At 44.0% G+C, this 11,466-nt stretch overlaps 1 protein-coding gene across 2 annotated transcripts in view; it reads right to left on the reverse strand.

Annotated features, from left to right (window-relative positions):
- SETD1A (SET domain containing 1A, histone lysine methyltransferase) overlaps positions 1-10,388 on the reverse strand; it is a 33,943-nt gene extending 23,555 nt beyond the window's left edge. The window contains exons 1-7 of one of the 2 annotated variants that reach the window (XM_063138612.1): positions 10,335-10,388; positions 8,537-8,672; positions 6,801-6,953; positions 2,474-2,569; positions 1,289-1,559; positions 1,089-1,195; positions 232-455 (exon numbers count right to left, since the gene is read on the reverse strand). In XM_063138612.1, the coding sequence (XP_062994682.1) occupies positions 232-455; positions 1,089-1,195; positions 1,289-1,559; positions 2,474-2,569; positions 6,801-6,938 (836 nt within the window). In that variant the 5' untranslated portion in view covers positions 6,939-6,953; positions 8,537-8,672; positions 10,335-10,388. Of the gene's footprint in view, positions 1-231; positions 456-1,088; positions 1,196-1,288; positions 1,560-2,473; positions 2,570-6,800; positions 6,954-8,536; positions 8,673-10,334 lie in introns of those variants that run through there. The other variant, XM_063138613.1, reaches the window with a different exon arrangement.
- Positions 10,389-11,466: the final 1,078 nt, after the last annotated feature.

Raw genomic sequence — 11,466 nt, forward strand, 5'->3', positions numbered from 1 at the left:
GGAGCCAACCCTCTCTCAAAATAGCAGCATATTTTAGCTTAAAGCTATTACTGCCAGTAATGATGCCTTAGAAGAAGCATTTCTACTTTTTAGAACCGGGGGGGGGGGGGGAACTGCACAAAAGCCAGGAAGCCAAGGGTTGGTAGTTGGAGGAAAGGGAATATGGCCTCTTAGGAAACCCAAGAGCTGTATTGGGACCCCAGGAGGGCTGAGGGAGTGGGATTAACTCACCTGCTGGAGTAGGCAGAATCTTGGGAATAAGGTGTTCCTCCCCGAGGGGTATATGGAGTTCCCTGGGACGACTGCGGTGTGTACTGGCCATATGAAGAAGGCGTGTCTTGTCGGCCGCTCGAATAGGGAGTGTCCTGAGAGCAAGGTGTGCCATTGCCAGGCGTTGAAGGCATCGCATTGCTAGGGTAGGAGGAATCGGTCGAGTGGCGTCTTCGGGACTCCGACTATAAAAGGACAATTGAGAGCAGTTCAATCCTCATGTAGGGGTTTCTCAGCTACAGCTTACATGTATGACAGGTCGCTGCACAATCAAGTGGCTCGTACCAAGCTTTCCAAAATGCAGCCACCTTTAGGGCAAGTACCAATCACTGAGCGTGACTGGGTTATTGTTTTGTTACTCTGGCAGATAAAGTGTGCATGTGTCTAATTGGAGACTACGCTGATCAGCTCAGGGCATCAATAATCCGTAGCTGGCAATGTATTTTATGTTTTAATTGAGTATTATGTATTTTATCGTTTACTGTTGTTCCCCGCCTCGATCAGAATGGAGAGGCGGGTGAGAAATAAATAAATAAATAAATAAATATTATTATTACTACTACTACTACTACTACTTCTATTACTATAAAGTTGGCAATGAGTGAAGTGCAGCACAGGGAAGGGAGGGGTGTGGTGGTGGTGGTGGTGGTAGGAATACAAGGAAAGAGTAGAAGGATGGCTAATTTTCTTAACAGGAGTTTGGACCAACAAGCAAGTAATAAAAAAGGAAGAAAATTCATTGGTTGGGCCTCTTATGAAAGTGGCCCCAAAATTAAACTACTCTGGACAATTCACACAAGAGAGCTTTGCAGGCTTACCGAGTCTGCTGCGAACTTCTCATTTGGTGTTTTGCCCCCAGTGGGAACAGTCTGGGGTGTATAGGAGCCATTCACAATCAGTTCATAATACTTCATTCGCTGCTGACCTGTGGGCAGAAAAAGCCGTTTTATTGAAAGCGGATAGTACTTTGAACCTCTGCGGCAATACCGAACAGGAAGGATGTCTGAAAGAGCACTACCTTTGATGTCGAGCTGGGCATGAATGATGTTGCCCATGACCGAAGTATTGTGCAAGTTCTTTACGGTTTCCTTAGCTCCCCTTGTACTAGTGAAGAGCACCTTGGCTAGACCCAGGTGCTTGCGGTTCTTCGGATTGTAGAGGATCTCAATCTCCTCAATGTCGCCATACTTTTTGCACATCTCAGCCAGGAAGGGCTCCTTGATGTTGTCATTGAGCCGGGCAAAGGTCACCTCCTTCAGGGGGATCTGGCCCACGTAGAACTCGTCCAGCTGCAGCAAGGACAGGAGAGATGGATGGAGTAGGCTAAAACCAATCACCAAAGGCCATACCCCCACTGCCCCGGTAATTAAGAAAAAGCATCCCATACAACTGGTAACAGGCAAAGACTTTAGCACTTGCTGGCAAGGACGGGTTCAGAAATCGCAGCTGCTGGACAGAACTTGTACAGATCCCCAGCCTTCCCCTATGGCATGTTTCTTCACCTCTACCCCAGAAAAGGTTACCTGATACACAACTCCTCCCTTTCCCATTAATACTCTAGCGATTCGCAAAAACAAAACTGCCATTTCTATATAAATCCACGATGCCAAAGCTAAAGCAAATGATCTTAAATGTATTTTATTTATTTATTTTAGATCTTCTAAATTTTCAGAGCTTCTTTGGAAGGCACATTCTGGATTTTTCTTTGAAGAATGTGTCTTCTTACTTACTCTACTTTTTACTGTCCAGATACACATCCACTGACATTTCCCAACATTATATTCAAAGGAGTGCAACAACGTTAACATAAGCAAACAGATGCCAGTCAATTTGTCTTTTCCCTTATCACTGAAAGTCATTTCCCCCTTTCCTGCCTTTCCAAATCCCCCTTCCGCGAGAATTTCTCCTTTCAGCCCTAAGATCAAAGCCGATAAAACTGAATTTCTTATTCACGTAGTTCCCAGCCTTCTCCACTACTTAACTTCTCCCACTGTGGAAAGATCTTTGAAGATGCAAGTAGATCCCAGAACTATTTAGAGTAGAACTCAACCAACGTATTTATAGTGTAAAATGCAACTACACATGCATACAGGACATTTAGTGGGCCTGCAAAAAAGGCAGATGAGGCTGCACTAATGAACCTGGAGGCTACGAACATCAGGCAAACTGAAGAAAAATACATGATTGGGACAGTGTAGCTTACCTTAAACTTTGGGACAGGGAGGGAAAGGTCTCTGTTTTTGGACCATATCCTGCGCCTGGGATCCCGCACATCACCCACAGGGGCATGACCCGAGTCCTTGATAAAGGGAGACTTTGTTAGACAACAACGATGATTCAAAAGGCCTTTATGGAAAAGAAACATCCTTGGTACTGTCCCCAATTATTGAAAAAGGTGGCGCTGGATTGAAGGGTCCTAGGTTTTCAGGGAAAAGGTGGGGTAACAACTGGGATAGAGTTCAGGTCACATACTATGATTCTCTACATCACCACTTGAATGCAGGAGCATCACAGCCAAACAAGTCACTCCTAGGCATTCAAGCACTATCTTTTGAATTATCCAGAGAACAACAAAAGCCCCAGATCTAGAAAGAAGGAATAATGTATTCCTGATTCCAGCTACTGGAGACTCCTCCATATTACTAAAGTGCAGGGTGGATTTGATTTAAATCAATTTGATTTAAATCATGATTTAAATCACGATTTAAATCACTACTCAGAAAGGCTTGATTTAATCCTGTGATCCCCACCCCACCCCAAAGTGCACTCTATTCATTGAGTTTTTTGAAACTTAGCACTTAAGTGGTAAGGGGTTGATTCTGTGTACATAGATTTGTAAAAGAACAATGGGATTGTGATCTCTGCAGACACAAATTCACAGTTTTGAGAACTGTAAAACCAAGCATCTGTGATAATATCTTGTAGATAGAAAAATTGCCCAATAATCGTACAGAAACCTCTGGAAGAGCATGACATTGTGAATGGATTAATGGAATTAATTTACCAAAAAATTTAAACATTGCATGAATACACAGCCTTATGCTACATAATTGAAAACTAATCCTTATTTCATGATGAATAACCTTTGGATTATAATGTATCTTAAATAGAAAACTATCTTTAGCTATATTTTTCCTCAAAAAGCATTTTATTAAAAAAAAATCCGATTTAAATTTTAAAAAATCTGTTTGTTTGTTTTTAAAAAAACACATTGATTTTTATCCACCCTGCACATCATTTTCTTCATAGCGGTTTGCCATTTGTAATGGGAAAAGAAGATACTCTTCCTCTGTGCTAAGGAACCTGCGTGTGCCCAGGTGGTTCTCACGTGTGAGCAGCCGAGCTTCTTTTTAAAGCAATCCCACAGAATAAGAAACGGGCCTGTCTATAGGTGTGCCCGCATGAATGAGCCATATTGGGAGCTGCCCTTGAGGAAGGCTATAAGAATCTGTATAGGGCAGGATTTAGATCTGGGCACGACGAATTTAAGTTCCACTGCTAGCATGGACTCATTGTACAGCCTTGGGAGAGTCACTCTTTGTTTCCATTATACAGATGGGGAACTAACACTGACCTACCCTCACTGTTAGGAGGGCGAAGACAAATACTTTAATGCACTTCTGCAAAATTACAGTACCATATACATTTTTGGTAGTAGCATTGGAGAAAAGCCCAGGTGTGCATATGGACCTTCAGATTGTGGCCTTATTCACTCTCAAGAAAGCGCTGAACGACTTATCTGGAAATACATTCCACTGAGTTAAATGAAACTTCCAATATACACATGGCTTACTAGGGTACAACATAGGGAAAATTCTGGACCATGGTGAGTCTGATTGCTATACACTTCCCACTCTCTTTATTGAGTGGATTTTAAGACTGGACCTCCTAGTCGACAATTCTTATTTGAACTCATATAATCCAAACTATTAATTCATCACAGTTTAAATTACGCAACATTTCCCCTCTGCTTTCCATCTACTCCCAGGTTCTCCATAGCTTTGAAACTGTGTCTTTGTCACCACTGCTTCTGTTGCTCAGGGGAGTGCCCAAACAAAGCAACATCTAGAAGGTAAAGGACACTGCAGGCTACAAGAAAGTGAAACCAATCAGGTCAAATAGTGCCAAGAAAAGGGATGGTAAACAAAGGAAGGAAGACACACTCTTGTTTTGGCTGCAGGGAGCGGAATATCTCAAGGAGTTAGGAGCTGGTTAATTTTTTTGGTATTCCCCTCAGTGCTGAAATGTGGAAAGTTCTGGATTTTGTACATATTTAATTCGAGGGCTATGTTGCTAAAGCTATAACTGGCATCAAGAGTTTAAGAAAAGTTAAGGAGGAGAAGGATGCATGTGAATCATCTTCTGCCTTATCCAGAAGGACTTGGAGAAATAACAATAATTAAAAATTAAGGTGCATGTAAGCAAAATCAGGCAAACACCTACAGCATGAGTTTAAGGATACTAATTCCACATAGCTAAATGGGATTTACTGAAAGTGGTTTTAGGATTGCAAGCTTAGTATTTTTTGTAGAAAAATGTTTAAAATAGCAAAGGAGGTTGGAAAGAGATATAATTCCTTGTGTTTGGGATTCCAAATCCTACTGCATTCAGGGGGGAAATGATATTTGAGACAGATTGATAAGAATCTTGAAATATTGTGATTTCCTGAGAGATTCTATTATATTCAGTGGATATAAATGTTACAAATAATAAAATAATAAATAAATAACCTCTGACTGTAAACTGAGAGTAATGATGCATGTTTGCTGTCCACACACTATCCTGAAATAAGTACATTGGTTTCAGTGGATCTTCCTTCCAAGAAATCTGAAGAGGGGTTTGCCTCAAAGTGCAGAAGAAAACAATGTTCATTAAGCGCTTGGGGAGAGGGGGGATCTGTAACCAACACATAACGGAACCAATATCCAAAGGAAACTTCATAAGTAGGCTAACATTTAAGAATGAAAATTTACAAGCATGGAGGTAACCTAGGAAGCAGAGACTATGAACTTTCAACTGCTACACTGCGTGTTCTCATTTTAAAGAGGGTTTTGGAATTGAACCATCTCTTTTGGGAGAATTTAACAACAGCTCTAAATGAAGTACTGATGGAGACTTTAAAGACAAAACAAGGAGAAACATTTTTATGGATATTATAACAGAAGTTAAAGTTAGCCAACAGTCATGGCCTAAGTGTATCATTTGAACGGAGTCAGGTGTGTGTGGTCTGCACTAAATATAAAATAGAGGTGGGCAATTGGTGGCCCTCCAGGTGTTCTGGCCTACAATTTCCACCAGCCCTAGCCAGCATAGCTGATGGTGAGGGATCATGGGAGTTGTAGGCTAAAACATCTAGAGGGCCACAAGCTTCCCATCCTGCCCTGTTATAGACAAACAGACATTAGGCCAGCATTGTCTAACAGAAGTTTTAATCAAAGCATTTTCTGTGTTCTAGAATCCCTGCTATTATGCAACCTAATTCATAAGATTGACATAAACCCATCTTGTTTGCATCTTTTCTGGCTATTAAAGACAAAGACCCTATTCAGAAGACACCTTAAACCACAGCTTTAACCACAGTGAATAAGACTTCTTGCCTTATTCACCATGGTTAAAGCTGTGGTTTAAGGTATCTTCTGAACAGGGCCAAAGAAACTTTGATCAATAGGTGCGATAAATACAAAATTAAGCGACTCATGCTCCTATTGATTTCAATGGGTTTCAACTGTTCATGTTCCATCTATTCCAATGGGATTTTAACATTCTTAACTCCCTCTGGTGATTGGTTCATTGAGCGATTAAGCAGAAACTCAGGCATTCCTGGCTTCCTTCACCCAAAGCATCACCTGTTCATCCCTATCTGAGATAGCCTCCTAGGCCAGAGATCATCAACAGGTGCCCATGAGGCAGATGCACCTTTCCTTGTTCACTTTATACACCTGTTTTCCCAGTAACTGTCAGCACAAAAGGCCCACCTCCCACGTTACCTTTAGTACTGCACTGCATGTTCAACGTTTTTAAACAAATAGACTAACACAAATGTCAAATTCTTAAATGCCAGCCTCCATTCTTCAAAAGCAAAAACATCAACCATTTTAGGCACCAGCCCTGCTTAGAGCTGTGCAAAGCATTCAATTAGTATTTATTACATTCAAGTATCCACTGTCTAGAGCCAATGGCACAAAAAACCTGGAGCAGTTGGGAATGGGGAGCCTGTAGCAATGAGCAGCAGGTACACAGAACAGGTGATATCATAGAGCTGACTCATCCAGTGATTTGAGTAACACTGCCTTGGACACTGCTGTCCTCTCAGAGCTGGAGAGAAATCCAAGGAGTTATCACCACCAAAACCTCAGAGAGAAGAGGAGAAGCAAACGCTGAGAACTTGGACAGTGTATGAAGAGGCACTCAGAAAGACCGACGGATATTAAGGCTAGAAAGATGAAGAGAACCACCCTACCATATTCAGCAGCAATCAACCAATTCCTCCCCCTACTCGATACAAATAAAAATCTAGTTCTGTGACTTACATTGGTACTGAAATGCACTCCATCATAGCGGTAGATCTTGTGCGGGGCCCGCTTGAGCACTGGGTCAACAATGAGCTTGTAGTTTCTCCACTGGAAGTTAGGGGTTTTCTGGAAGTCACCCCCACCTTCCTGATCCATTCTGACTCATTTACACTGAAGGGGTAGAAGTGGAGCCAAACAAAGCATACATTAACCGGCTTGCTTACTTCAAGCAGAAAGGATCTACAATGACAAGAGAGCCCCTCCCAGCCATCTTGGAGATGAACACCTTTGCCATCTGCAGACCCCCTCTGTATATGCCAGAACTAAGATATTAAGCTGCCTGAAGGGGCAAATGGTACAGAGTTTCTCCCAAACAACTATATCTCTTATCCAAACTCCATTTAACCTCCTCTGCAATTCTACTTACAGTGACGCTGTTCAGACAACATGCTAAGTCACGGTGGTTAAGCATGTTCAGCTAAACATTACGGCTTAGCGTGTCATGTGAACCATTCCTAACCATGGTGGCTAGTACATAACCACAACTTAAACACGTTCACTAACCATATGCTGCAAAAGGTTAGAGCCCTAACCATGGCTTAGTGTCTGAAAATCCCAATATTAGACAAGGGTCAGTAGTTCATGCCAAGGTATTCAAGTGTCCAATAAGGCCTTTTTTTAAAAAAAGTAAAAATAAACTGGCTACGTTTGAAGGTTAAATCACACTGAATCTGCTCAAAATAGGGCTCCCTGAATTTGAGATTCTACAACTATCGAGTTTTGTATTGCTGTAGGCATATTATAATTCTGCAGAGTCTCAGAAAATATGCACAATGTGGTACTAAGTACAAAATTACTGCCTGTGAACCTCAGGGTCTGTGGGGTGTTTTTTGGTGTGTCTGTGTGTGTGTTTTAAGAAAAACATGTTTCCAGCCTTTATGATTGTGAAAAAATGCTTGGGAGCATGTGGGCAGTCCATGGTGCATTCTCGGAAGCCAAGAGCTGTCACAATAAGATTTTCAATAGTTGGGGTGGGGCATTATGGACTTTTTCTTTCCATGACTAGCAAATCTAGAATAAAACAAATCATGCAAATTTGCTGCAGGTCCATAATTTACAGAGGATCCAGAATTTTCTGGGAGCAGACATTTACAATAATGGAATGCTCATTGCCTGGTTTTATTTTTTAAAAAGTTATTAACCTATACAATTTATGTTAACAGAATCAGAACTGTCTCCCTAATCTGAATACCCCATGATTTAAGCCACCCAGTCAGACGTCCAACCAACATGTCCTTGAAAAACCTCAAAGTGGTAGATCCCACAAGCTCCTTTTCTTATTGGTTAGAAGCTTCAAAATCTACTTTACCATAAATTTCAAGACATTCCATCCTAGTCTGACCTCAAGGTTATTTCCCCTCTTGCTTCTAATACTGTTTTAAATATTTGAAAACTGTAAATGTAATACAATTCCCACCTCCCATTCATACTTTGTGCCTGTTACTAAATATAAAGAAAAACATTACTTGAGCCAAATGTTATTCCAAGAAGCAGAGCAAGCTTGGAAAGCTCAGTGAATTCTAGTCACTATATTTATTTCTTTAAAAATCTGCTTGTTACATATGGACAGGCATACAGATCTCAAAAGAAATGGAACATGAAAGGAATGGCAAGAAAGCCTAGAGAAAATAAATTATTGGGCAGATTAAAAATTTAATAAATTAACAAAGCAAAAGGCGGGCATAACGTTGTACCTGTTGTGGATTATCTCCTGTGGTTAAGCTACTGGCAAAATCCAATGAATAGATACAGCAGTATTTTCTCCTCCTTCCCAATAAAGCCTGACTGGAGTTGTTTCAGTCCATAATGCGAAACAGAATTCTTGACACGCTAGGAAGAAAGCAGAAAAAATGAGGCGTTTTTTAAAAAAAGAAAGCAGTGTGAGTAAAAATATATATTCTATGGATGGATTCAAATTATGAAACATTCTCATGCAGCAGCATAGCTGTAGCATAACAAAAAGTATGGCTTTATGTGGAAAGCATGATAGAACAGGGGTTGCTGAGAATCAGGACTCCCAAATTCTATCTCCTGGGGACATGTCCACCTCCTTACTTATAAACAGAAGTTATTCATATTAAAAAATTAATCAAGACTATGCAACAATTTTAGCTTCCTAAAACTAAATGTCAATAGGTATAATACAAACTGATACTAAACCAAGATAGAGCAAGATGAACCCAGCCAGAGGAAGATGGCATACTGTGTATTATGTTTCTGAAGAAAGAGGTGGAAATTCCCAGTTTTGTTCTTCTGACATGGTTCTACGCTATTTCCTCCAAAAATCTTCAGCTTTATAAAAATATCATCTTCTTCATAGTAACAGCTCCCATTCCTTAAGAGATCTACTTGATAACCCCCTAAAGTACTCATTCCCAATTCTTTTTGCAGACAAACACCCCAAGAACTGTTTTCCCTTTACAAATTTTGCAAAGTTCAATGTTCCTAACTTCCTGATGCCTTCCCTGCAACCTTTTAAAGGCTGAGCCTTCCAGCTTTGTAATTTATCATTGCCACACTACCATTCCTCATAGCTCTTCAACAATACCTAGTTTATTTCACAAAGGTCTCAAAGGGGATCATTTTCTCTCCCTTACTTTAGCCCCTAATACATTCTTAACTCCTCCCATTCCCTCTGCTCATCCTCATCTTTCACTTTCAGAGACCTTCCCCTATGGAAAACCTAAGCTTTTCCACCAATCAAAGATCTCCCCTTTTCTCATTCCCTCTGAAATCCTGCCAGATTTCTCTTCCCCTTTCCATTTCAACTCTCAATTTATTGTTTCTCAGCCCTTTCTGCCAACAGACTCGGCCAAGCAGTTGTGATTCACGTCCCCCTTCCCTCAGGCATCTCCACCCCCACCCCCAAAAAGCCACCCCTCCTCCTGTGGCCAAATGCCCCCCACATTCATGACATCAGAACACCCCTTCCTATGGCACCTTCCTGAGGCACCCAAATATTCCTTACAGCTACAAAATATCCCCTCCCCCCTTTTTAAAATTCATGCTTCCCCAGGGAGGTGAGCAATTCCCAATACCACCAATAAACTTCTCCCAGACAGAAAACACACAGATGTGTATATTAAGTGTGTGTGTTCCTGTGGGGTGGGAGGGTGCCTGTGGGGAAGGGGGGCGCCTCCCTCCCAACCCCCAACCCCCTCAGAAGCCTCTCCCAATGCCACCGCCCCCCCCCCGCCCTCTCCACAGGGCACCTTCCTACCCAGGCACCTCTGTCTCTCCTCAGGGCACTGTTTCCTCCCCTCCATCCTCCCACACTCCCCCCTGGCCTTCCTTTCCACTACAGCCTCCTCCTAAGATCTCCCCCCCCCCGCACAGCACACAATTTGCACTCTGCCCCCACCCACCTTCAGGTGTCCCGGCCCCGCCCACCAGATGCACCCCTGTTCTCTGTCTCTGTGTGTGGGGCGCGCGCGTCCTCGCTCGGCCTCCCTCCCTCCCTCCCTCCTTTCTCCCCCCCCCCCACAAACACACCCGTCATTCGCCACTGGGCGCGCGCGCTGCCTCTTCGCCTGCCGCCGAGGCCCCCCCATCCTACAAAGGGCGCTCGCGCTCTCCTGCCCGCTCGCCCGCCCGCTCTTTCTCCGCCGCCGCCGCCGCCGCCTCCCACTTGCGCGTCACCTGCTCCTACCCGCTCCTCCTCCTCCTCCTCCCCCCTCCTCCTCTCAGGGGGCGCACGCGCGGCCCCCTCCCGCCGCTCGGCCTCGCGCTCCCTCTGCGCCTCGCGCTCTGCCGCTCGCCTCGTCTCGCGACCTGTGAGGGGAGGACAAGGGGGAGAAGAAGAAGAAGAAGAGGGAAGGGGAAAAGGGTGACAACCCCGCTGCCTCTGCCGCCGCCGCCAGGGACCAGGGGGCGGGGCCAAAGCACTCAGGCGAGACTCTCGCGTTGGATCTCGCGATACGTGCTACCTCCTTCCCTCCCTCTCTATGGTGACCGTTTCGCCGGCTCTCCCACTTGGTTTTTCGCATCCGCGCTTTCGACACGAGGGAGGGAAGCAGCCGTTGGCGCCTTCGCCATGGACGTCGGCGGTGCTTCTTGAGGTTTCATCGCGAGCGCTTCGGCGGAATTAAGGATTTTTCTCCCACCCGCCCCAGGCTTCCTGTGGGACGGGGGGGAGGGGGGGCTCCTAGCGAATGGCTGAATGCGGAACGGCAGCTAGGTTCCAGAGATGGAGCAGGTGCGAGGAGGCCTAGCCGGCGATTCTTCCCTCGCACATTCTTGCTTTACTGGTGTTAGAAGGAGGCGCGTCGAGGCAGAGTTTTTTAGCGCAGAATTAGGTAATGTAACGTGGGAGATAATCGCCCCGATCAGGAGTTTTCGCGGTTGTCAAACCGCAAAAATGTGGGATAGACGAATCTGCGGGAGCGCCATCAAAGCTCGTTCTAACGGACCATCAGAGGTGACATTTATAACACTTTCGCCACAGGGGGGGGAATGACTTTAATTTAAATAACCATTGGATTTGCTTATTTGATCACTGCAACGATTCTAATGTGGGTCAGAGCAGAACTTCCAAGTCTGCACCGTCGTTTGGAAAAGGTCTGATGCCAGTTCGTTCCGAATCTGCTCGACTGAAACCGCAGGTTCTGCCAACGAGAAACAGAGC

The sequence above is a fragment of the Elgaria multicarinata genome, chromosome 11, assembly GCF_023053635.1.
Source record: "Elgaria multicarinata webbii isolate HBS135686 ecotype San Diego chromosome 11, rElgMul1.1.pri, whole genome shotgun sequence".
Lineage (NCBI taxonomy): Eukaryota > Metazoa > Chordata > Lepidosauria > Squamata > Anguidae > Elgaria > Elgaria multicarinata.